This window comes from Malaclemys terrapin, chromosome 11, assembly GCF_027887155.1.
Source record: "Malaclemys terrapin pileata isolate rMalTer1 chromosome 11, rMalTer1.hap1, whole genome shotgun sequence".
NCBI lineage: Eukaryota > Metazoa > Chordata > Testudines > Emydidae > Malaclemys > Malaclemys terrapin.
This window is the reverse complement of record NC_071515.1, coordinates 42515325-42540671: the sequence shown is the minus strand read 5'-3', so window position 1 is coordinate 42540671 and position 25347 is coordinate 42515325. Positions and strand designations below refer to the sequence as shown.

The 25347-nt window shown below is 46.4% G+C and overlaps 1 protein-coding gene across 4 annotated transcripts in view; it reads left to right on the top strand.

Moving 5' to 3' along the window:
- Positions 1-1930: 1930 nt before the first annotated feature.
- The window catches only part of LOC128845807 (collagen alpha-1(XXVIII) chain-like), a 66464-nt gene continuing 43047 nt past the window's right edge, over positions 1931-25347 (top strand). For 2 of the 4 annotated variants that reach the window (XM_054044862.1, XM_054044858.1), the window contains exons 1-10: positions 1935-2011; positions 4752-4921; positions 5989-6557; positions 15833-15853; positions 18227-18286; positions 19673-19726; positions 20061-20105; positions 23732-23758; positions 23952-23996; positions 24708-24752. In XM_054044862.1, coding sequence (XP_053900837.1) covers positions 4765-4921; positions 5989-6557; positions 15833-15853; positions 18227-18286; positions 19673-19726; positions 20061-20105; positions 23732-23758; positions 23952-23996; positions 24708-24752 — 1023 coding nt within the window. In that variant the 5' untranslated portion in view covers positions 1935-2011; positions 4752-4764. Of the gene's footprint in view, positions 2012-2905; positions 3082-3175; positions 3265-4751; positions 4922-5988; positions 6558-15832; positions 15854-18226; positions 18287-19672; positions 19727-20060; positions 20106-23731; positions 23759-23951; positions 23997-24707; positions 24753-25347 lie in introns of all 4 variants that reach the window. The other 2 variants (XM_054044859.1, XM_054044861.1) reach the window with 2 other exon arrangements.

The window sequence follows — 25347 nt, the reverse complement described above, 5'->3', positions numbered from 1 at the left end:
CCTCACCAAACAACATTAGCTGTCAACATAACTGTGTCTAAACTGGGGTTTTGCTGGCTTAGCTATGTCTGCTGGCAGGGTCTCCCAGGATCACAATGGGCATTTTGACTTCCCCTACGGTGATCTTCTGGTCCAGGAAGAAAGTCCCTGCTTGCAGCTTCTTGAACAGGCCAATGTTCCGAAAGATGCGTGCATCATGCAGTTTTCCAGACCATCATGCGTTAATGTCTGTGAAACACCCATGGTGATCCATAAGTGCCCGGAGAGCCATTGAGAAATATCCCTTGCGATTAATGTACTCTGTGGCTAGGTGGTCTGGTGCCAGATTTGGAATGTGCGTTTAGGAAAGCCCATTTGTGCAAAGCTATCCACAATGTCACGCATGTTGCCCAGAGTCACGGACTTTCAGAGCAGGATGTGATTAATGGCCCTGCACACTTCCATTAAGACGACTCCAACAGTCAACTTTCCCACTCCAAACTGGTTAGTGACCGATCGGTAGCAGTCTAGAGTAGCCAACTTCCACAGTGCAATCGCCACATGCTTCTCCAGTGACAGGGCAGCCACTGCTCATCATCCCAGACGTGCCTCATGATGTGATCCCACCACTTAGTGCTTGTTTCTCGAGCCCAAAAGCGGTGTTCCACTGTGGTCAGCACCTCCGTGAATGCCACAAGCAATCTCGTGTAGTAGGTAATACGCATGGCGAGATCCATGTCGCACTCCTCTTGCCTTTGTAGTTTAAGGAATAACTCCACTGCCACTCGTGACGTGTTGGTCAGAGCGAGCAGCATACTGGTCAGCAGTTCAGGATCCATTCCTGCAGCCCAAAAGAGGCAGGACACTCAGTACACAAACCATTGAAAAATGGCGCCAAATGTGGACGGAAACACAGGGATTGCTGGGATGCGAAGCAATGCATCACGGGGCATTGGGACTGGACCCAGGATGCCCTGTGACTCCCTCCGCCTTCCCACAAGTCTTAGCAGCAAAAGAGAAAGAGGTGCTCTGTGGGATAGCTGCCCAGAGTGAACCACTCTGAATAGCGCTGCAAGTGCCGCAAGTGTGAACACACTATTGCGCAGGCAGCTGTCAGTGTGAACACACAACAGCAGTTTTCCTTCTAGGCTCTCTGACCGGTGCTGTAACTGCCGGCACTGTAAATTTGCCAGTGTAGACGTGCCCTAAGAAACCTAACTACAGAGGTTTTTGTGGTTGTGCTTTTCAATGATGCATTCCACTGTGACAGGTCCACACAAATTGCTTGCTGCCTCCAGGTTTTAAATAGGAAAAGAAAAGAGCTATAATTCAGAAAACAGCTGGCACAGATATAAGTAGAAGGCTCTTTCAAACATATAGTCAAAGACTGAACAGCTATAACAGTAAGATTGTCTAACCTTTATAGTTCTATGATTTATAGCATGGTTTATATAATCCCTCATTTTATGAAGATTCATGTAACTCTCCACAACCTATGTCTGAAATAGTTAATTTATACCTAGAACACTTTGTCAAGACTTACGTTGTGTTAAAAGTAAGATTTACAGTACTGGAACAGTATCGCTAAAATAATTTATCATTGCATATTTTATATAGTCATCATTTGTCTTCATTTTTATCCATATGGAAACCAGTCCAGAACAATCCATATATATACACACAGTGGTGAGTGTGAATGGGGACATGAGTGGGTATGGATGGGCAGGTGAGCAGGTGTGGATGAAAAAGTGAGTGAGTGTGGATGTGGAGGTGACAGGGTGTAGGTGTGATGGGGAGGTGAATGCTCCGTTTGCTTTACCCAATTGCTTTTTTTTCTGTGTTGGCGCCCCCCTGTCGTTACAGACATTAATTCCCACAAGACGCTGCTGTTTCCTCTGCCCGTCCCTGGTCCCTCCCCACTGAATAGAGTTGGCTAGAGCAGGGAGGAGGTCTCTGCTGCTCATAGCCAAGGCAAAGGCAGCATAGCACTACCAACTCTGAGCCACTCAATCTCCTCACCTGAAGCACCGAGGTAAGAATCCTGATTGTTACTGTTGTGCAAGTGTCTGGATGCCTGGAGTGCAAGGAAACCTGCAGTGAAGTAACGCACGTTTAAAAGCAAGAGTCCGTGCTTCTGCCCGGGCTCGGTTAGTCATTTATTCCATCCTCAGATCAGATGCTTTTAAACTATCACAAGAAAAGCCAGAATCTACCCGAAAGAGATGAATGTATTCCCGCCACCAGTACTGATTTGCCCTACCCTTAGACGGTGTCTGTTGAGAGTGTGCATGTGCCAGTGTTACTTGTATTCCTGCAAGGAGCAAGGAGCATTTCTAACAGGCAACTTCTTCCCTAGTGGGTTCACATCACTTCCCAGCTACACGGTGCACACACGAGCTGCAGCGGAAATTGTACAGCTCTAATATGGGAGAGTGTTGCTGAAATAATATACAACAAGCTTGTGCTCAGACTATGTCCAGTACAACCCCGCCCCACCCCCTTTGCGGACTTGTTGTGGCACCATCCCTGAATTGTAAAGATACGGCACGTTTCCAGTAGAAGAGGATTAGCAGGGAGAGCGCAATTAAGCAGAAGGGCGGGGGGGTTGTGACGGGGTCAGAACAGTGACCCTAGTGCTGCTGGGGCTGGATAACGTGTATCCCCGAGCAGTGACAATAGAGCGGGTCAGAGCGGGGTGACACAGGCTGAGCGGTGTCTCCGGGCGCGGGTAGAGAGAGAGCTTCCTCTGGGGCCCCGCGGCGATGGCTGGGCTTTGCGCTTTGCCCAGGGCGCTCCGCGGACGGTGCAGAGGGGAAAAGCGAACTAGCGCGTGCGGATGGACGGCGTGTCCCAGCCGGGTCTCTGCACCGCGGGCGGGAGGCTGCGTTCGCTGCAGGAGCACAACTTCCAGGCATGTTGTATTCAGACAGCATTCGAGTCTGGGCTTGGCACGTCCCACACCTGCGTTTCGGGGGAGCCAGCAAGGGAGAGCTCCGACACAAGCAGAGAGAGACGGTGAGCGAAGGTCCGTGCTGGGGTCTGAAGCGCCTCCGCCCGCAGGACCTTTCAGCCGCTTTGTCTTTGGAACCAACTACGCGGCAGGTGACTTGCACCGAGAACAGGACCAAAGCAGCTGGGCTAAATAGGGGGCGACTGAATTGGGGTTTTTCATGTATGGTTCATTCCCCCGCAGCAGCTGTTCTGAGAGGGACATTAACAGGGGAGTAAAAACCTGAATGGATCCCACTCAGTCTTCTCCCCCCTTCCCTGGAGGCTCTGCGTACGGTATGTGAATAACCATTCATGGGTGAATTTCTGTGTGTTTAATCATCATTCACCACAATTTCATCTACAGTTAAAAACTTGAGCGTACCCGTATTTTAACCTCCGCCTGAGAAATGCCAATTTTAAAAGCATTGCCATGTAGCCTGGGAGGGAGGGGTGTGTGTGTGCGCCCGCGCGCTGGTTTGCTTTTTCTAAAAATACTGTGAAAGTGCCTATAATATCAGTTTGTGTCAAGTACTGAACCTATTTACATTGTGTTTGAAAACGACTCTAATAGGTTTCTGTTATCAAATACAATATCATTATGGTGGCAGCATGAAGGAAATTCCTGTTCGTAGCGATAAAGACAGTTCTTTCTTACAGGAACGGGATTTTAAATATATGTGTGGAAGCTTGTAATGTAATCTGAGCCATTATATCGTGTTAGAAATGCTCAGAGGTTAAGTGACTGGAAGCTGCCACAGGCCAGAGAAAGTTAAAACTAGTTTCAAGTATTATACCTGCTCCTGTTCAGGCTGAGAAGAGATGGTGGTCAAGTTGCTGGTGGTGGCTGGTCTACATTACTGCTCCTATCGTGGCTACCAGTGGTGGAGCAGTACTAGTGATATTTCAAGATTAGGAAATCTGAAGAAAAATGTTACAGTAAACACAGGCAAAGTGACTGGATAGGGAATTTCTACAGAGTTCCAGAAAAACTGGTTTCATAGCCAGTCAATTTACTTCCATCTAAAAGAATGGTAGATGGAAGTAGCAAGAGGCAACATAGTCTAGTGGATTGTGTGCACCGTTGGCAGCCAGCAACTCTGAAAATCTACTCCCAGCTCCAAGACTACCTTGCTGTGTGTCCTTTCACAAATCAGCAAAAACACCCAATGCTCAAAAGTGTCTGAAGTTGGGCATCCACAGATCCAGGCACCCACAAGTACCAACAGTTTTGACAATATGAGCCTTATGCTCTATTTCAGTTTCTCCAGCTGTAAATTGGTATAATACTGGAGTCCTAGGGGTGGGTTTTTTCTATTTTTAAAATATTTCACTGGATATATGTAAAGGGTTTCTTATGTAATCTTCATTGGAAGGTAGCCCTTGTGAAACCCTTAGGGTATCTGTTTGCTTCATACATGAATCACTTTATCTTTAATGTAAAAGTAGGCATAAAACTTAATCTAGGTCTTAATACACTGAAGTAAAATACCTAACTTTTCATTTGACTTTTTTTAAGTCACTGTTTTAAAGATTTATTCTCCCATCCTTTTTATTAGACTTTAGGTGAGTAATTCCCATTAATGCTAACAATAGCTGTTCAATGAAATTTCCCGACTATTAATGTACAAATACACCCCTTGAATGTTCTGCTTGGAGCATGTACTTCTGTTAAAGAATGAACTGCTGTTTATATACTATCCGAGCAAAGCAGATCCATCTCTCATTGTTCTTGTGCAGCATAAATAATAATGTGCATCATCACTGTATTTTGTGTTGTTTAGGAAAAAACAAAACATGTTCTACAGATTCTGGTGGCTTTTGTGGATACTAGGACAGCATGTGTTTTGGGCACAAAATCTCAATGAAGACAAAAGAAATGGAGTAAGACAACAAAAATCTAAGCACTTTCTGTCAAATGCTGTAGAAAAATATCCCAGTCCAAGTGATCAAGGTGAATTTTAACACATTTTTTTCTTAACATTTATGCAGATTCTAGACTGTATATTTACAACCTGCAGAGCTACTCCCACTTACAATTTCGTTTGTCATATTTTTACAGTTAGATATATAGTTCACTTGGGGTGGGAAAAGAGCTTAAAAGAGCAAGGTTGGAGGATTCTTCTGTTACATTCTCAATATATTTGGCTGTCAGCCATGGTATTATCAGTAAAAGAAAAGTGGCAGATATACATTTATTCAGAAGCAATTTTCCTAGGTTTTCAGACAACGAATATTGCCTAATTTGCACTGTGTTAGGCCCTGAGCTTGCAAACTTTTATGTACGCACTTAGGTTTACACACCTGTGTACTCCCATTGAACTCAATGGGAGCAGGATAGGGCACGAAATGAAGTGTTCTAAAGAGTTCAGTGCTCTACCTAGTCAGAATTGCAAGTCTATGAATATATTTATTAATTATTTGTATTACAGTAGCCTCTAGAGGCCCCAACAGAGGTTGGGGACCAATTATGCTAGGCGCAGTATGCACACATTATAGTGAGAAACAATATGCCTACCTTGGAGAGCTCACAATTGAAATACACATGATAAAGACATGGAAGAAAAACAAAGGCACAGAAAAGTAACGTGACTTACTTAAGATCATACTGCAGGTCAGTGGCTAGGCCAATAATATGACCCAGATCTCCCAACTTGCCATCCAGAAGTTAATCTTCTGGGTCCCCCTCCTGGTAAGATACCAGGTAGGAGTTCTGAATGAAGGTCTAAATAGCTTCAGAACATTCCTCATGGCAGAGGATTATACCACTTTCAGAAGATTTCTTCTCCCCCAAGAAGGTCTCCCCCAACTTCAGAAGGTTCCTTATCCCATAGACTCTAAACTTCTCCCAAATTTCAGAAGGTTCTTCATCCTTATATTTATTATGCAAGTATTCTAAAACTTCCAGAAAATTGGAGTTCCACTTTCAAAGCCTATTATTTTACATACAAATATATCATTTTATGAGTAACATAGCTTCCTAATGTAATTAAACTTACTTATCTACCAAATTTATTCCAGATGAAGATTGCGTTCTTGAAATAGCTTTTCTACTGGACAGTTCAGAAAGTGCTAAGAACTATAATCACGAACAACAGAAAAAATTTGTATTAGAAACAGTGAACAGTATGAAAGAAGTGCAAGTCAATTCTGGACGTACTCTCAGCTGGAGGATGGCCTTACTTCAGTACAGTAGCACTGTTCTCATGGAGCAAACTTTCCGAGACTGGAAAGGTCCTGAAGCTTTCAAATCTCGCATTGCTCCCATAACCTATATAGGCCATGGTACCTACACAACATATGCCATAACCAATCTCACACAACTGTACATGACTGAAGGGACTTATGGCAGTGTGAAAGCAGCTGTGCTCTTGACAAATGGAGTGGATCATCCAAGAAATCCAGATATTTTTGCAGCTACTGCTGATGCTAAACATCAAGGAATTGTGTTCTTCACAGTGGGAATGACCAGAGTGGCTGAGGAGGTGGCCAATGCTGCCAAGCTTCGACTTCTGGCCAGTGTCCCAGCATCAAGGTTTGTTTTCAACCTCCAGGAGAAAGGAGTTGTGGAGAAAATTGTGAAAGAAATGGTATGTATGGACAAAGGTTTGAAACTGTTCTAGCCAAATATTTAAAAATATTTTACTGCTCTCTTCCCAGTGTTTTTAATTTTTGGTGTTCTTTTAAAAAAATCAGTATTTTATGGGTAGAAGCAACACTCTGAAGTTCAATCTGATACAGTTCATTTGTCATCATTCCAAAGCACAAGCTTCTCCCTCACTCTCCTCCATGGATCTTCCCAGCAGAAATATTCAGGCTGGAGGCTGTAAGTTGAATTTGCCCCTAAAAGAATTGGGATATTTTTGTTATTTTTTTCCTCAGAAAAGGTATTTTAAAACTAGTTTTCTTTGTTTAAAAAGATAATTAACATTCAAATTCTTTCTTCTGCAGCAAGTCAGAGAGATTATATTGCTTTAGTCACAGCGGCCAGATTCACTTCTGGCATAAGCACTCCTCCATAGACTTTAACGGAGGTATGTCCACTTAGCCCATAGCTGAATTTGACCCTAAATCTCCGTAAGTGTCCACTGGAAAACCTACCAGGGAGTCTAGAAGCACATGTGATTCCAGAGTTGAAAGTTTCCTGCACTTCTTCACTGTGTTGTGAACTCTTGACTTAGATAGCATTCCCTTATAAGTGTGGAGTACAAAGCCATCTTCCCATGCCAGTATAAACATGATAGCACAAACATTTGACTGCATCCTAGAGAGAACACTAATAAAAGAGAAAGACTGTCATAGTCAAACTGACAGATAATTGACCTTAAAGGGTCTACAGAATTGTAGGTTATGTCTGACTGCACTCTAACAAGCAACTACTGAACCTAGCCACACTGACTGCCACTCACTTTGACAATCTGCCTCTCTATCTGTCTGCTACCTCTTAGTCACCAATATTATGTGGTGTTATTACTTTAGCACATGCTCCATTCAGTCTGGACTGTTTCTCAGATTAAGCTATTTGTATCAAAGCACTCCCTGGTCCTAAACTATTCTGAGTTATGCCCCTTTTGGCTGGTTGTTCACATTTTAGGGTAAACATGATGCTTTAAGTCAGGTCTCCCCAGTTGTTTGTTTTGATTTATAGTGTGGTTGCTCTCCCCTGCAGAGAGTGAAATAAACACCTACAATACTGTGCAACTGAAAGATACACATTGAACAGTGACAGCAGCATCTGCAAGCTGCACATTAGTCTTGGCAGAAAGCAGCTGTACAATTAACACCAATTTATTGTGAAACCCATTATTCTTAGTAAATGAACTAGAAATGTTTCAGTAGATCATCAAATAGGAAAGGTTAGACTCTGTGTAGTGAGTCGGTGTGGCTCCCCTCCTGCCCAGAAGAGGGAGCCCACGTGCCGGCACCAGAGTGGGTGGGACCACCACCGCCTGTCCCCGCCCCCCGGAAGTCAAGGGGCGGGACAGGAAGTATAAAGGCCGGCCGCCAGAGCTCAGTTGGCGGCCAGCCACCACAGGGAGCAGACGTGCGGCCGGGAGCTCCCGGCCAGGAGACCGTCGAAGACCCTAGCTGGCCTGAGCTACCCCGGGCCCGCTACGAGGAGGAGCCGCCGGAGCCCGTTCACGCCCGCCACTGGGAGAACCCCTGGGAACCGAACCCCGCTAACCCTGAGGGTGAGACTGGACCCGAACCCCTCAGCCCCTGCTGCTATCCAGAGGAGCCGCCTGAGGACCATTGGCCGGACTTCCCGGCAGAGCTACCAGACTTGCCGCCGAGCCCGGGCAGAGAGGAGCCCATGCAGGTGGACTGGCCCGATCCCGGCGCAACGACCGAGGTAGGCTGTGAGGGGGATCACGGAAGTAGCCCGGGGGTAGCCGACCCCGGTCCGGCTGCAACTGAGTGTGAGCCTATGTCAGTGTGTTGCGGTCTGGATACCCCACTGACCAGCAGCGGCAGCAACCGCTGTTAGGGCCCCGGGCTGGAACGCAGTGGAGTGGGTGGGCCTGCGTTCCCCCCTGCCACCCTCCGTACGGGTGGCAGGCTTCCCCCTCACCCAACGCTCGGCTACAGAAGCCTGGGCCTTGAACTATTTGCCTGCTCAGCCCCTGCAACGAGGGCCTGAGCCTAACTGTGTTCGCCCCGCCCTGATCCAGGGCCTGGGCTCTGAACTATTTGCTCGCTCAGCTCCCTGCAACAAGGGCCTGAGCTAACTGTGTTTGACCCGCCCTGATCCAGGGCCTGGGCTCTGAACTATTTGCTCGCTCAGCTCCCTGCAACAAGGACCTGAGCTAACTGTGTTTGCCCCGCCCTGATCCAGGGCCTGGGCTCTGAACTATTTGCTCGCTCAGCTCCCTGCAACAAGGGCCTGAGCTAACTGTGTTTGCCCCGCCCTGATCCAGGGCCTGGGCTCTGAACTATTTGCTCGCTCAGCTCCCTGCAACAAGGACCTGAGCTAACTGTGTTTGCCCCGCCCTGATCCAGGGCCTGGGCTCTGAACTATTTGCTCGCTCAGCCCCTGCAACAAGGGCCTGAGCCTAACTGTGTTTGCCCCGCCCTGATCCAGGGCCTGGCCTCTGAACTATTTGCTCGCTCAGCCCCTGCAAACAAGGGCCTGAGCTTAACTGTGTTTGCCCCGCCCTGATCCAGGGCCTGGGCTCCTGAGCTTTAACTGTGGTTGCTCCGACTCTGCACCAAAGAGCCGGAGTTTCAGGACTAACTGACTGCTTATTCCCAGAGTAGTGAGTCGGTGTGGCTCCCCTCCTGCCCGGAAGGGTCGAGCCCCGGCTAGGACCTACTACATTTGGCGCCCAACGTGGGGCACGAGCCCCTGCCCCTGTGAGAAGGGGCTAGAGGGGGAGTGGCCGTTGCCCCCCCCCCATTCTAAGGAATGGATATGGAGCGGCTGTTTCAGCTGCTCGCGGAGAGCCAGGAGCGGCAGCAGACGGCCCAGCTGCAGCAGCAACAGCAACAGCAGGCCGCTCAGCTCGCACAGCAACAGCAGCGAGATGCCGCCCAACTCCAGTTGCAGCAGGAGCAGCACACAGCCCAGCTCGAGCAACAGCAACAGCTGGTGCGGCAGTTGGGAGTCCAGCTGCAGCAGCTGCTGGTCACGCTCCCTCGCCCCGCACCGGGGCCGGCAGGGGAGGCTGCGGAGATGCCGCGGTTAGCTGCCCCCCTTCGCTTGACTAAGATGAGCCCAGACGACGACCCGGAGGCATTCCTGGTCACGTTCGAGCGGGTAGCCCTCGTCGCCGGGTGGCCCAGGGACCAGTGGGCTACCCTCTTAGCCCCCTACCTGACGGGGGCGGCCCAGGTGGCCTATCGTGGATTGGCGGCTGAGGAAGCACGGGACTACGACCTGGTGAAGGCCGCGATATTGGACGCCCTCGACGTCAGTCCCGAGACTTTCCGACAAAGGTTTCGGGGCCAGACTTACCCCACCGGGGCCCGACCGCGGGTAGTGGCCCAAACCTTAAAAGAGGCTTGCCGACGGTGGCTACAGCCCGGCACCCGGACGGCGGAGGAGGTAACCGAGCAGGTGGTGATGGAACAGTTCGTGCACACCCTACCCTCCCGAGGGCGCGCCTGGGTGCTTCGCCACCGGCCGACGACGCTGGCCCAGGCAGTGTCGCTAATGGAGGACTTCCTGGCCGCCGAAGATGCGGTAGGACCCACCTTCCGCCGCCCCGGGCCCGAACCAGCCCGCGGCGAAAAGAAAGGGGAACCCCCGAGCGGACCACGACCCCCCGCACCGAGGCCCGAACCCCGCCGCGAGACCCGGACCCGGCACGCGGACCCGGCTCCTCGGACCGGACCAGTGGCCCCGGGCCAGGGGCCCCCAAGGGCTCGACGAAGCCCCCCCCGGAGCCCAAGCCGGGAAGGCCCCCGGAGCAGACGACCTGAACTTGGACCCTGCTTCAGTTGTGGGAAGATGGGACACCTCCGGCAAGACTGTCCGGAGATGGATTGCAGCTATGGGCAAGTGTGGGCGGGCCACACTCGAGCCAGGCCAGCCATGAACCCCAAGCTGACCGTCCCGGCAGCCGTCGGAGGACGGACTACGCGGGCCTTGATCGATTCGGGTTGTGGCCAGACGTTGGTCCGTAAGGACCTGGTACCGCCGGGTGATAACCGCCTCGGATGTATTCATCTACAATGCATCCATGGGGATGTCCGACCATACCCCAGCGCCCGGGTCCCCCTAACCATCGCGGGGATCACCCGACACCTGGTGGTTGGGGTAGCTCCCCATCTTGCATACCCTGTGATCCTCGGTCGGGACTGGCCGGCCTTTGAGGAAGTCCTACGGTCCACGCCGGCCCTGGAGGCTGATCGGTTGGGGTCCTCCTCCGAGACCCCCGAGCAGGGTCCAGCGACCGAGATAGACAACACGGACGCAGCGGGACCGCCGCCGGAGCCGGCCCCTCAGCCCCGCTTCGATACCGATTTCTGTCGGGACCAGCGAGAGGATCCCACCCTTAGCCGCTTCTACGAGCAGCTCGCGGCAGTAGACGGGAAGGTTGTGGACCCCCAGCGGGCCACCCTGTGGCCCCATTTTGAGCTACGCCGGGACCGGCTCTACCGCCTGGACCGTGACCCCCGCACCCAGGAACCACAAACCCAACTGTTAGTGCCCCTGTGTCACCGGCGGGCGGTAATGAAGTTGGCCCACGATGTGCCAGCCGCCAGGCACCTGGGGCGAGAGAAGACCCTCGCTCGAATCCTGGCGCGCTTCTTTTGGCCAGGAATCTCTCAGGAGGTGAAAGAATATTGCGCCTCCTGCCCAGAGTGTCAGAGGGTCGCCCCGCCCGGGATCCCCAAGGCACCCCTGGTCCCCATGCCAGTGATGGAGACGCCCTTTGAACGGGTCGCCATGGACCTCGTGGGCCCCCTCCCGAAAAGTGCCGCGGGGTTTCAATACATCCTGGTCTTGGTGGACTATGCCTCTCGGTTCCCCGAAGCCATCCCCCTGCGAAGTATTACCGCCCGGTCTATCGCGGGGGAATTGCTGAAAATCTTCGCCCGAGTAGGACTGCCTAGAGAGATACTGACCGACCAAGGAACGAACTTCACGTCCCAATTGTTGCGACAGGTCTGTGCCCTCTTAGGCATCAAACAACTCCGGACGTCCGTGTACCACCCGCAGACGGACGGGTTGGTGGAGCGGTTTAACCGCACTTTGAAAAGCATGTTGCGGAAATTCCCCGCAGAGGACCTCCGCCACTGGGACCAATTCCTTCCACCCTTGCTGCTAGCCATCCGAGAAGTCCCGCAGACCTCAACAAAATTTTCCCCTTTCGAGCTGCTGTACGGACGCAGACCGCGGGGCCTCTTAGACCTGATGAGAGAGACCTGGGAACAGTCAGCGTCCCCAGCCCAGGGCCTCCTGAAATATGTCATCCAGTTACAGGAGTACCTTGCCCAGGCCGGAGCCCTGGCCCGCGAAAATTTAAAGACGGCGCAGGAACGGCAGAAACGGACCTACGATCAGGGAGCCCAAGTCCGGGAGTTCCAACCAGGAGACCGTGTCCTACTCCTCCTCCCGTCTAGTGAGTCAAAATTGTTAGCCCGGTGGCAGGGACCTTACGAAGTCGTGCGTAAGGTCGGTCCCGTCACCTACGAGGTGCGGCAACCGGACAAGCGGAAGGAAACCCAGCGGTATCACGTCAACCTGCTGAAACGGTGGCAGGACCGGGAGGGCCTCTTAATCAACCCATGCCCGCCCGAGCCGGAATTGGGACCCCAGGTACCCTCGACGGATGACCCCCCGGCACCCCAATTAGGACAATCGCTCACGGAAGAGCAATGTAAACAGACTAACTGCCTGCTGCAAACCTTCAAGCGAACCTTCACGGCCGTACCGGGCCACACGTCCCTGGTCAAACACTCCATCCAGACCGAGCCGGGAAAGGTGGTTCGAGAGACGACCCGGCCCCTGCCCTATCGGATGCGGGGTGCGGTCGAGGAGGAAGTAAGAGCCATGCTGGCTCTGGGCGTCATCGAACCGTCCCAGAGCGAGTGGCGTAGTCCGGTGGTCCTGGTGCCCAAGCCGGACGGTACCCGCCGCTTCTGCATCGACTTTCGGAGGGTAAACGCCATCTCGCGCTTCGATGCCTACCCGATGCCCCGTGTAGACGAGTTACTGGGCCGCCTGGGGGAGGCCCAGTATATCACCACCTTAGATCTTAGCAAAGGCTACTGGCAGATCCCCCTCGAGGAGACCTCAAAAGAGAAGACCGCCTTTGCCACTCCAACGGGGCTGTACCAATTCACACGGATGCCATTCGGTCTCCATGGAGCCCCAGCCACCTTCCAGCGGCTGATGGACCAACTTCTGCAGCCCCATCAGGACTATGCGGCGGCGTACATAGACGACGTGGTCATCTATAGCCGCAGCTGGGAGGATCATCTGCCCCGGGTTGCGGCGGTCCTAAGGTCCCTACGACAGGCGGGCCTGACCGCCAACCCCAAAAAGTGCCGGATTGCCTGGCAAGAGACCAACTATCTCGGCTATACCGTCGGGGGCGGGCAGGTCAAGCCCCTCGTCGGGAAAGTCCAGGCCCTCCTGGACTGTCCCACCCCATCAACCAAACGGCACGTTCGGCAGTTCCTGGGCCTCGTTGGGTATTACAGACGGTTCATCCCCCAGTTCGCGACCATCGCAGCACCCTTAACTGGGCTTCTGACGAAGGACAGCCCCCGGCAGGTACGATGGTCCCCCGAATGTGAAGCGGCCTTCCGGACACTGCAGAAGTGCCTCTGCCAGGAGCCGGTTCTCTATAGCCCAGACTTTAAACGCCCATTCATCCTGCAGACCGACGCCTCCGGCGTAGGATTAGGGGCAGTCCTGTCCCAAGAAGTGGAGGGAAAGGACCACCCCGTAGTATATCTCAGCCGGAAGCTGTTCCCCCGGGAGAGGAATTACGCCGTGGTGGAAAAAGAGGCCCTCGCGGTGAAGTGGGCCTGCGATGCCCTGCGCTTCTACCTCCTCGGGGCCCCGTTCACCCTCGTCACAGACCACGCCCCCCTCCGGTGGCTAATGCGGATGAAAGATAATAATGCCCGCATTATGCGGTGGTACCTCGCCTTACAACCCTACGCATTTACGGTCCAGCATCGAGCAGGTAAGGACCATACGAATGCGGACTTCCTATCCCGCATGGGGGAGATGGCAGGACCTGGCCCCGACAGGCGGGAGCCAGTCTTAAGGGGGGGGGTGTGTAGTGAGTCGGTGTGGCTCCCCTCCTGCCCAGAAGAGGGAGCCCACGTGCCGGCACCAGAGTGGGTGGGACCACCACCGCCTGTCCCCGCCCCCCGGAAGTCAAGGGGCGGGACAGGAAGTATAAAGGCCGGCCGCCAGAGCTCAGTTGGCGGCCAGCCACCACAGGGAGCAGACGTGCGGCCGGGAGCTCCCGGCCAGGAGACCGTCGAAGACCCTAGCTGGCCTGAGCTACCCCGGGCCCGCTACGAGGAGGAGCCGCCGGAGCCCGTTCACGCCCGCCACTGGGAGAACCCCTGGGAACCGAACCCCGCTAACCCTGAGGGTGAGACTGGACCCGAACCCCTCAGCCCCTGCTGCTATCCAGAGGAGCCGCCTGAGGACCATTGGCCGGACTTCCCGGCAGAGCTACCAGACTTGCCGCCGAGCCCGGGCAGAGAGGAGCCCATGCAGGTGGACTGGCCCGATCCCGGCGCAACGACCGAGGTAGGCTGTGAGGGGGATCACGGAAGTAGCCCGGGGGTAGCCGACCCCGGTCCGGCTGCAACTGAGTGTGAGCCTATGTCAGTGTGTTGCGGTCTGGATACCCCACTGACCAGCAGCGGCAGCAACCGCTGTTAGGGCCCCGGGCTGGAACGCAGTGGAGTGGGTGGGCCTGCGTTCCCCCCTGCCACCCTCCGTACGGGTGGCAGGCTTCCCCCTCACCCAACGCTCGGCTACAGAAGCCTGGGCCTTGAACTATTTGCCTGCTCAGCCCCTGCAACGAGGGCCTGAGCCTAACTGTGTTCGCCCCGCCCTGATCCAGGGCCTGGGCTCTGAACTATTTGCTCGCTCAGCTCCCTGCAACAAGGGCCTGAGCTAACTGTGTTTGCCCCGCCCTGATCCAGGGCCTGGGCTCTGAACTATTTGCTCGCTCAGCTCCCTGCAACAAGGACCTGAGCTAACTGTGTTTGCCCCGCCCTGATCCAGGGCCTGGGCTCTGAACTATTTGCTCGCTCAGCTCCCTGCAACAAGGGCCTGAGCTAACTGTGTTTGCCCCGCCCTGATCCAGGGCCTGGGCTCTGAACTATTTGCTCGCTCAGCTCCCTGCAACAAGGACCTGAGCTAACTGTGTTTGCCCCGCCCTGATCCAGGGCCTGGGCTCTGAACTATTTGCTCGCTCAGCCCCTGCAACAAGGGCCTGAGCCTAACTGTGTTTGCCCCGCCCTGATCCAGGGCCTGGCCTCTGAACTATTTGCTCGCTCAGCCCCTGCAAACAAGGGCCTGAGCTTAACTGTGTTTGCCCCGCCCTGATCCAGGGCCTGGGCTCCTGAGCTTTAACTGTGGTTGCTCCGACTCTGCACCAAAGAGCCGGAGTTTCAGGACTAACTGACTGCTTATTCCCAGAGTAGTGAGTCGGTGTGGCTCCCCTCCTGCCCGGAAGGGTCGAGCCCCGGCTAGGACCTACTACACTCTGCCATATTAAAACCTAAAAATAAGTATGATTGATAGCATGCCATATCATAATTGCCTTGTCCCCAAGGCCCATGAAATCATTGGGAGTTAGACACCTAAATAACTTTGAGGAGCTGGACCTAGATCTCAATGATTCACTATAGATATTACCCTCAAACCACAAAGTAGAAATCTTAATCTTCTCTACGCACTTAATCAAAAGCCCATCTAAATCAATGGGAGTCTTTCTATTGATTTCAGTAAACTTTGAAACAAGCTGTATGTATCTAAATCTCTTCCACTGTGTTGCAAAATGTAAAATAAGTGTACTTGGAGTGTTGCTGACTAGTTATTATTGTTATCTGTTGCTATTACTTACTATATCACTGGAGTCATAGTAGACTTCCTGACAGCATTGGTTTGACTAACAGGGTTAGTGTGTGTATGCTTATGTATGGGTTAACATTACAAAATAGGAACTGAAATATAAAATAAACTAGAGAATTTGATGGAAGTCTTTTAATAACTTGAAATTGTGTTAATTAGTTGCTGAACAAAGAATAGATGTCATTCACTGTAATCAAAGATAGAGACAACAATCTTAGCTTTCTGGATAGCAACATGCATTTTTTCCTCTATAGGTGGATTATGACCTGTAATTTCTAATGTTGTTTTCAATGTCTATCTTCACAGAAAGATCTGGCTGAAGAAGGGGTAAGTAATTAACTGGTAAACAAAATATGAGAATTACTGTTTAATCATGCTGTCCTGTAAATAGTATATGTAATGTAATAAATATTCATGTAATTGAAAAATAATGTATGAGGAACTAGATAACTCAGGGTGTTGATAATGGGATACAATTCAGTGGGGCTACTCATGTGAGTAAAGTTTCATGTGTTAGTGTTTGCAGGATTGGAGCCTTTATTTCTTTCTAAATTTTAATAGTTTACAAGAATTATAGAAACTACAGATTTCTGTGGCCTGACATACTTTACATATTCCAAGGGGGAATAATATCTCAAATATATAGTGATATCAGATAAAGCCAAAGTAATAAGTTTTCATAAGATTATGTATTCTCTTAGCGATTAGATAGTTAATTAAATTATTTCTGTTGTATACGTAACAGCAATATATTTATAATTGAATAACACTATATATATAATGTTATGCCTCTCTATTCCATGCAGAACATAGGACCTTCACTACAGCCTTCCATCTTTACTGATCTCTTGCTGCAGTCTAAGCTTCTTTCCATGTCATTTTGATAGCTTTCAATTCTGCCTCTATTGTGCATTTCCATGTTATCCTTGAAGTGTCTTGTCATCTTTTCCCCTGGGTGTTCCAGTCCAAATCCTGTCTTGTTACATTGTTTGTATCTTTCTTCCATGTATTTCATGGCCATCTCAATCTTCATTCTGTAATCTCCTGTCCTGTTGGCTTCTCTTTCAGCCTCCTTCAGCGTTCTTCATTTGTGATTTTTTTTTTCTGGATATCCGATAGAGGTTTTGTCTAAGGCAGCCGTTTATGAAAAATTGGAGTTTAGATATTAGCATCTTAATAAATCTTCAAGTTTCAGAACCATAGACTAAGACCAACTTTAAAATGGTGTTAAATATTCTAAGTTTAGTTTGGAGGGCAAGATTTCTATTTCTCTAGATCAGCCTTAAAGTTACAAAGGCATGTCTGGCTTTTGCTTTTCTGGCTGTAATGTCTTTGTCTGTTCCACCTGGTGTACTTACAATTCTGCCAACATATGTGAAACACTGGAACTGTTTTATGTCCATCCTGGAAAGTATTATTGGTGTTTCTTGTTCCACGTTACTACAGGGGTCATACAAGGATGTCTTATGTCACCCACAATCTTTTTGTGGCAGTAGATTGGGTAATAAGAAAGACCATAGAAGAGCCAAGTGACATAAAATGGATTTTCAAACAGAAGTTAGAGGACATTGGATTTGCAGATGACATTAACATGCTATTCCATATGTATAGAGATATGCAGGGCAAAACAAATTATCTCCAGGCCTGTGCACAATTAGTAGGGTTGAAAATAAACACAGAGAAAATGAAAGCCATGGCCCTGAGAACCAACACACAACAAGAAATACCATAAAAAGAATAATGACATTGACAGTAACTTTTCCTCTCCTGACCTCTCCAAAAAAATCCTGCTCTAAAGCAAAGCTTCCTATAACCTGAGAGGGAAGACAAGCCAAATGATTCCAGGAAGTCCTCTAAGGATCTTGTTATACTAATCAAATTTCCCTCTAGGCATTCAGATAGGATGGTGATGTGTGACAGTACAAAACCCTACAATGGATTACATGCTGTTGTCCTTGGGAGGCACATTATCTGGGATATTCAGATAACAATGATGCGTGGGTTCCCACTTGTCTAAGTCTTAAATTTTAACAAATAAATAATTTTTTAAAACCTTAAAACTTTTTCCACATGTATTGAGTCTTCATATTTTATGGTTTGAAAGCATAAAAAAAATAACTACATTAATCACTGTGGATCAGTGATCCACTGGAACAATATAAATGCAAAGTAAAGAGAAAAAATGCAGGACATTTATTAAAATTCATTTTATTAATTAGATTATATTAATTTGCGTATAAGCATTTTATTTATGCATTTATATAAGACCAGGTTATGACCCATCCTGCATGACTGTGCAATGGAATAAAGGGGTGTAATAAAGTATGGTGCCCCTTTATTCCCCTGTACCAGCTACCCATACAACAGGTAGCTGTGTAAGGGGGGTTGAGCAGCACAGAGCTATTACATTCCCCACCACCACCATCCTGCACAACAACATGCTACCCCTTGCAAGGGGGTTGTGGCAAAGTCGTGAGTATGTGATGTGATATAAAGGATTTCTTGGCTTGAGTGTGGGATGACCACATTACTCATGAGTGGTAAAGTAACTGAATGCAATTAAAAGATACAAAGTTGTTTATTCTACAGAAGTAATTCATTGGTGGTTGTAGATTAACTATATGGGAACTGAAATGTTGCAATGTTTTCTGGCTTACCCATTAAAGTGCACTGATTTGCTGTGAACATTTTCATTCAAAGTGTCCCCAAGCTCCTACATGTAACTGTGAGAAAGGGGAAAGAGGCCTTCCTGGCCCTGCCGTAAGTAGCTGTCATTTTTCATTTTCCTTCTGTCTTAGTGAATAACGCATAACGTAATTTGCGATTAGATTTGTTCTAGACATTCTGATTAATCCTCTGAATCTGATCCATGAGACACAAAGTTAGAGCTATAATAAGTATTTCTTTGTACTTACACTGTGTGGAAGTGTCAGATCAATGAGAAATGTGCGGAGAGCTTGCCTGCTATTCATGAGCTCCTCCTGTGACATTCTCTCTAAAAGGGAACAGCTGTGTGATTTACGATCTGCCAGAGATCTTCTTTGGTCATAGCAGATGTACCAACCCCTCTCCTCGCCCTCCCCCCCCCCCCAAAAAAAAACAAAAACAAAAAAATTTGTTTAGAGGGCAAAAAGGACGCTCCATCTCTATGGAAGTGCAGAGCTATTCTACTGATTCAGTCTGACAGCCAGACCAGATGACTCTCATTAGCTCCAAATCAGGAGTATAAAAAACTGAGATACTTTGAGGCAAGAGATAAAGAGAGAAAAGGAGAGAAAGGAAATCCTGGAGGGTGAACTGGCTTGAGGTAAATGTAGAGAAGAGTGGGCTTTCTTTGGAGAGTACATAGAACTAGACCCTCCAAGCAAAGATGCAGGATTGTTTCATTACCAGTCCTGATGAACTAAACTGCAGGGTTTAGCTGTCAAACTGAATCTTGAAGCCTTGAACAGCCCAATATTATACAAATTAAAATCAAACTGAAGTATAAAGGGATTCTATATTACTTGCCCAAGGTCTCAGAGTCTGACGCAGAGTTAGGAATAGAACCCAGCAGTCTTGACTACTTTTTTTCAGTGGACCTGTTAAAAAACACTAAACTTTACTGCCTCTGCCTTCTATAGAATAGCACTCTTAGTTTAAAGTAATATATATTAGGCAGTTTTAGTTTAAGTTACAATAAGATATCACTACCTGAAGAAACGGGTATCTTTTATATGAAGCCATACATTTCAAAAAGTTCAGTACAAACATGCATCATTTAACAGTGCTAAAATGAACAACTGTGACCGCTACAAAAACATTTTCATCTGTTTTTCAGATTAAATCAGTCCTAGGTGCTTTACAGAAATGTTAAGAAGAAAACAGGTTTTCTGTGGCGATGGGCATGTCACTCGCAGACATGCTGTTTGACATCTGTGATGATTACACTGATTTGTTTAATGTACAGGAAACAAATGACCAAAATATAATTCCTAAAGCACTGCATATACTGCCAAATAAAATCATTTTATTTAATAACTCCTTTTGCGGTGAAGTTACTTGAACCTGTCTGAAAGTACTGAATGATTTATACAGAGTTTGGGATGTGGGGCATATGATATGTGACTGTTTTATTACATAACTTTTTGTGTGTGCTGTTTTTAGGGAAAAAAGGGTCGTCCAGGTGATGATGGGGGTCCTGGCCAGAAAGGAGTAAAGGTGGCATGACTTTTTAAAGATTTAGTAAAAACATCCAATATTTTCATTTGAACTGAAAGAATAATAATGTATGTACTTAGCATTTATGAACTGGGATAGTTCATCTAAGTTATTTAGTCTTCCCTTTCTCTTGAAGTAAAGTACACATTAATATAATTTGCAAACAGAACTTCTATATTAGTATCTTGCATATAATATAATTAAAACTTTGGAAGCGGGAGCTGGTATGCATCCTTTACTATGTACCAAATTATACTAAAGAGAACAATGTAAGTACAGTTTAAAACATTACATTTTCCTTGTTTCACTGACCTTGACGTTGGATTCTTCATAGGGGGAGGCAGGTCTCAATGGAATTCCAGGAAAAGATGGAACAGAGGTAAAAAGGAAATCAGTATTTTCTCTATTCATTACATTGTTCATTTACTTCCAGGAAGTTATCCCATGTTTGTAATAAACATTACAATAGCCAAGCAGAGTTTTCAGTTCCAGTTCATCATCCAGTGATTCATTAACACAAGAAATAAAAGTTAGAAAAACTAAAAAGGAGTATTGTTGTTTAAAGAATGTGTTTAACTCTTATTTAAAAGTAATGGGAGTCCACAACTACACACATCCATTGGGGTTATATACTCCCCTCAAATGGTTTAGTCTTTTATATTTGATATATTCAGTTTACAATGTAATGCAGATAGCCAGTGCTATCTTCCTTGTTAGGAATTGAAGAAAATTGATTAGGGAAGCAAAGGGACAGAAAAAGAAAAGTATGGCCAACAGAGTTAAGAACAATAAGAATGAGGATTTTTTAAGTATATTAGGAACAAAAAGAATCCTAACTATGGTATTGGTCCATTACTAAATGGAAATGGTAGGATTACCAATAATAATCCAGAAAAGACAGAAGTATTCAATACCTATTTCAGTTCTGTATTTGGGGAAAAACAGAAGACATCATCACAGGATATGACTAACACTCTTTCCATTCTACTAGTATTTCAGGAGGATGTTAAACAGGAGCTATTAAGTTAGACATTTTTAAATCACCAAGTCCAGATAACTTGCATCCAAGAATTTGTAAAGGGCTGACTGAGGAGCTTGCAGGACCATTAATGGTGATTTTCAATAAGTCTTAGAACCCTAGGAAAATTCCAGAGAGCTGGAAGAAAGCTAATATTGTGCAATATTTTAAAAGGATAACTGAGATGACCCGGAATTTATAGGCCTGTCAGTCTGACATTGATCATAGGCAAGATAATGGAGCAGCTAATACGGGACTCAAGTAATAAAGTATTAAAGGAAAGTAATATAATTAATACAAATCAACATGAGTTTATGGAAAATAGATCCTGGCAAACTAACTTGATATCTTTTTTTGATGAGATTACATGTTTGGTAGATAAAGGTAATAGTTGATGTAATATACTTAGATTTCTCTAAGGTGCTTGACTTGGTTCTGCATGACATTTTGATTACAAAACTAGAACAATATAAAATTAATAGGGCACATATTAAGTGGATTAGTGGCCTGCTAACTAACAGAGGCTCTGAAGCACAATGGATAGTGCACTGGCTTTCTAGAGCTGAGAGGATATTCAAAGGATGCGGATTTGAATCCCATCAGAGTTAGGCTTCTTTTTGGACAGGGTCACCAGCCTGGCCTGGATGGGGAGCAGCTCTAGACATGAAATTTATTGATTTTAGTAAGACTTTTGACATAGTCCCACATGTCATTCTATAAGCAAACTAAAGAAATGTAGTCAAGAATAAATTAATATAAGGTGGGTGAAAATGGATTGAAAGACCATACTCAAAAAGTAGCAATCCATGGTTCACTGACAAACTGGGGAGAGGTATTTAGTCGGGTCCCGCAGGGGTCAGTCCCGTCCAGTACTATTCAGTATTTCCATTAATGACTTGAATAATGGAGTGGAGAATATGCTTATAAAATTTGTGGATGACACCAAACTGGGAGGGTTTGCAAACACTTTGGAGGACAGCATAAGAATTAAAAATGACCTTGATAAATTGCAGAATTGGTCTAAAATCAACAAGATAAAATTCAATAAAGATAAGTTCAAAGTTCTTAGGAAGGAAAAATCAAATGCACAACTATAAAATAGGGAATTACTGGCTAGGTGGTAGTACTGATAAAGATCTGAGGATTATAGTGGATCACAAATTGAACGAGAGAGTCAACAGTAGCTATTATCATTCTGGGATGTATTAACAGGAGTGTTGTATATAAGACATGGGAAGTAACTGTCCCATTCTACTCAGTTTTGGTGAGGCTTCAGCTGGAATATTGTGTCCAGTTCTGGGCAACAAACTTTAGGAAAGATGGGGACAAATTGGAGAGAGACCAGAGGAGAGCACCAAAAATGATAAAAGGTTTAGAAAACCTGATCTATGAAGAAAGGTTAAAGAAAATGGACATGTTTAGACTTGAGAAGAGAATACTGAGGAAGGACCTGACAATCTTCAGATATTTTAAGGGCTGTTATAAAGAGGATGATGATCAATTGTTCTGCATATTCATGAAGGTAGGAGAAGAAGTAATAGGCTTAATCTGCAGCAAGGAAGATTTAGGTTAGATATTAGGAAAAACTTTCTAACAATAAGGATAGTTAAGCTCTGGAATAAACTTCCAAGAGAGGTTGTGGAATCCCCATTACTGGAAGTTTTTAAGAACTTGTTCCACAAATACCTGTCAGGGATGGTCTAGGTATACTTCGTCCTGCCTCAGCACAAGGAGCTGGATTAGATGACCTCTTGAGGTCTCTTTCTGCCCTACATTTCTATGATTGATCTCAAAATGTAATTGTACATGGGGAATCATCAATGAGCAGGGTCATTTCTAGTGGGATCCTGCAGGGATCAGTTCTTGGCCCTATGTTAGTTAACATTTTTATCAATAACCTTGAAGAAAGCATAAAATCATCACTGATAAAGTTTGCAGAGGACACAAAAATCAGGGGAGTGATAAGTTTTCTGCTGTTAGATTCAGAGATTTTTGAAGCCATAAGGAACCATTTTGATCATCTACTCTAACTTCCTGTGAAACACAGGCCCAATTGCTTTAAAAGACAACCTAATATATTAAATAGGAGGAAAATATTACTTTTCCATTTAAATATTGCTATAGTTGGCATAGGGGAAGTATGTGATCATAAATGGCAGTGGCGGTAGTGCTTGTGACTGTGAATGTGAGGGAAGGTGATCTGCAAAACACTGTGGTACAGTCTATGAAAATGTTTAAGAATTCCTGTTATAATGAATTATTAACATTTACCAATAACGTAGTTGTCACTATGTCCCTGATCCAGCCACATGACTGACATGTTTTCATTGAATCAGTGAGATTCCACACAGCCATTGGGGTCTACACAGACAGATATCCTTGCAGGACTGGAAACCTGATTTACAATGGAAAGAAGAATATCTGCATTGTTTCATTTTGCCACCTGTAGTTATTAACACTGGGTTCAGCTTTGTAGCCTTTCCACTCATACAACTATCATACAAGGATTGTAAAAACAAAAAGACAGCAGTTCTTTCAGAGCTGCACTGTTGTGTGCAGGGCACTGAACATTTCCCCCCAGGCTGAGTTTCCTCCAGTTTTTAAAAAAGTTTTGCAACAAGTCTCAAACTTTGATGTCCTCACTATGCCCACACCACCTCTACCTTTCCAGAAATATGCTTACATTTACGGGAGCGTCAACCTTACCTCTAGAGCTCAAGCCTTTGTATAATTAAAATCTCACTTTAAAATTGCATTGACATAGGCTATTTTGTACATATAATAATATATATTATTGTAGCTAGCTGTCATATACACAGCCGTATTGCCACCTCAATCAGAGATCCAGTGTTGTATCTGAACGTTTATTAGAAATTTTATGTTTTTTATATAAAGACTATGGAGTTGCAGCTTATGTAATAGTGTCACAATTAATTTACATAAATCAGGTTGAAATGTCTTCCAATTTTCTTTGTTTCTTTTCCCAGGGAAAATCTGGCTACAAAGGAGAAAAGGTATGATTTTCAGTAGGAACATTTATTGACATGTTGGTATTGTCTTTTAGATATACACGTCAACACATTTGGTTGGCTGTTCATGAAAAATTGTAGCATTTGGGACGTGTGTTCCAGCAGGAAGATGTAATGAATAAAAATATCCTTGTAATGCTAAGTAAACTTTTTGAATATTTATGGTTTATTTCCTAAGGGGGAAAGAGGTGACTGTGGCACTCCAGGGATAAAAGGTGACAGAGTAAGTATCTATCTGCTTATTATACTTTAGGGAAAACATTGTTTTTCTCCTAATGTACAGGGAAATGGAGTACGGAGAAGTTATGGGACACAGTTGCCTGAGATTTAAAATGTGGTATCCCTGAATAATGCACATTGTGGTAGATTTAGTGTAAATGTTATTTATAAAGCTGAGGGAGAATACAGTTGACAAATTTTAAGGTCAATCAAATAAAGATAAACTGAACAAAGGTAATTTTTCAATAATTATTCCAGCTGCTCTTATATTTTAGTTCTGTTGCATTTAAGGCACAAGCCTACTTCCACTTCAGACACTGGCAAGACTCTCATTGACTTTGGCAGGAGCAGAATCAGGCCCACTTTTAAAGGGGGAAGATGGACTGAGGGATGTATGACTATGAAAATAAAAACCAAGATTTTAATTCCAGCAATGAGCTTGAAGGTTCAGTGTATGGTAGTTGTAAACATGTTTAATTAAATAGATGTAAAACTTGACCATGCAGGATCCTGGTATCTGACTTCAAATTCATTCTCATACTATAATTTAACTACTATACTGTATCCCAGTTTTCATATTTATGCAGTACTTTCTTGCAAGTTGTTGACTTCTTGATTTCTTTTCTTGATGTTCTTTGTACTATATTTTAATGTATCCAAATATATTTTAGAAGTTTTAGATTTTTCAAGGCACTTTTTTCTTCTTGCTTTTCAGGGTCCAGAAGGTCCAGTTGGTCACACAGGATTAAGAGGTCTACAGGTAACAAACAGCACAGACATACTTTGCTTCCTTGGTGCTTTGCAAAGCTTTGAAATCACTTTAGTTCAGTATATGGCCCAGCTGAGGTGCCTCAGGTGCTTAGACTTCTAGAGCCAGTCCCATTCAAAATATTCCATGTCTAACACACTTATCCTCTTTCATTGCAACATTGACAGGGATTTTTGGAGTTCAATGTAGACAACTGAATATTTTCGTTCTCTGATTATTGACTAGCAAAAACGGTAGAGTATGCAGGAGAAGAGACCCCACAGCAATGGAAAAACTGTGCTGTTGTCATGTCTGATGCTGTGGGCAATACTTAGCATATATTTATTCATGAATTGGGGCCTCAGGTAGTTTGGCTTAATTAGCGTATAGATCCCTGCTGTGCATGGGAGACTTTGTTCCCCCCTGAAAATGTGTTTATTTTAAATTTAATATTTTAAGGATTGATTTCACACATTTGTATCATTTGTCTAATTCAGAGTGTCATATTCCGCATCTCTAGGATGGCAGAATAATTTGACCTTGTCACCTTGTACTTCCTTAAGGAAAAAACTCTAAGTCACTTCTGGGGCCAAATTCTGTTCTCCCT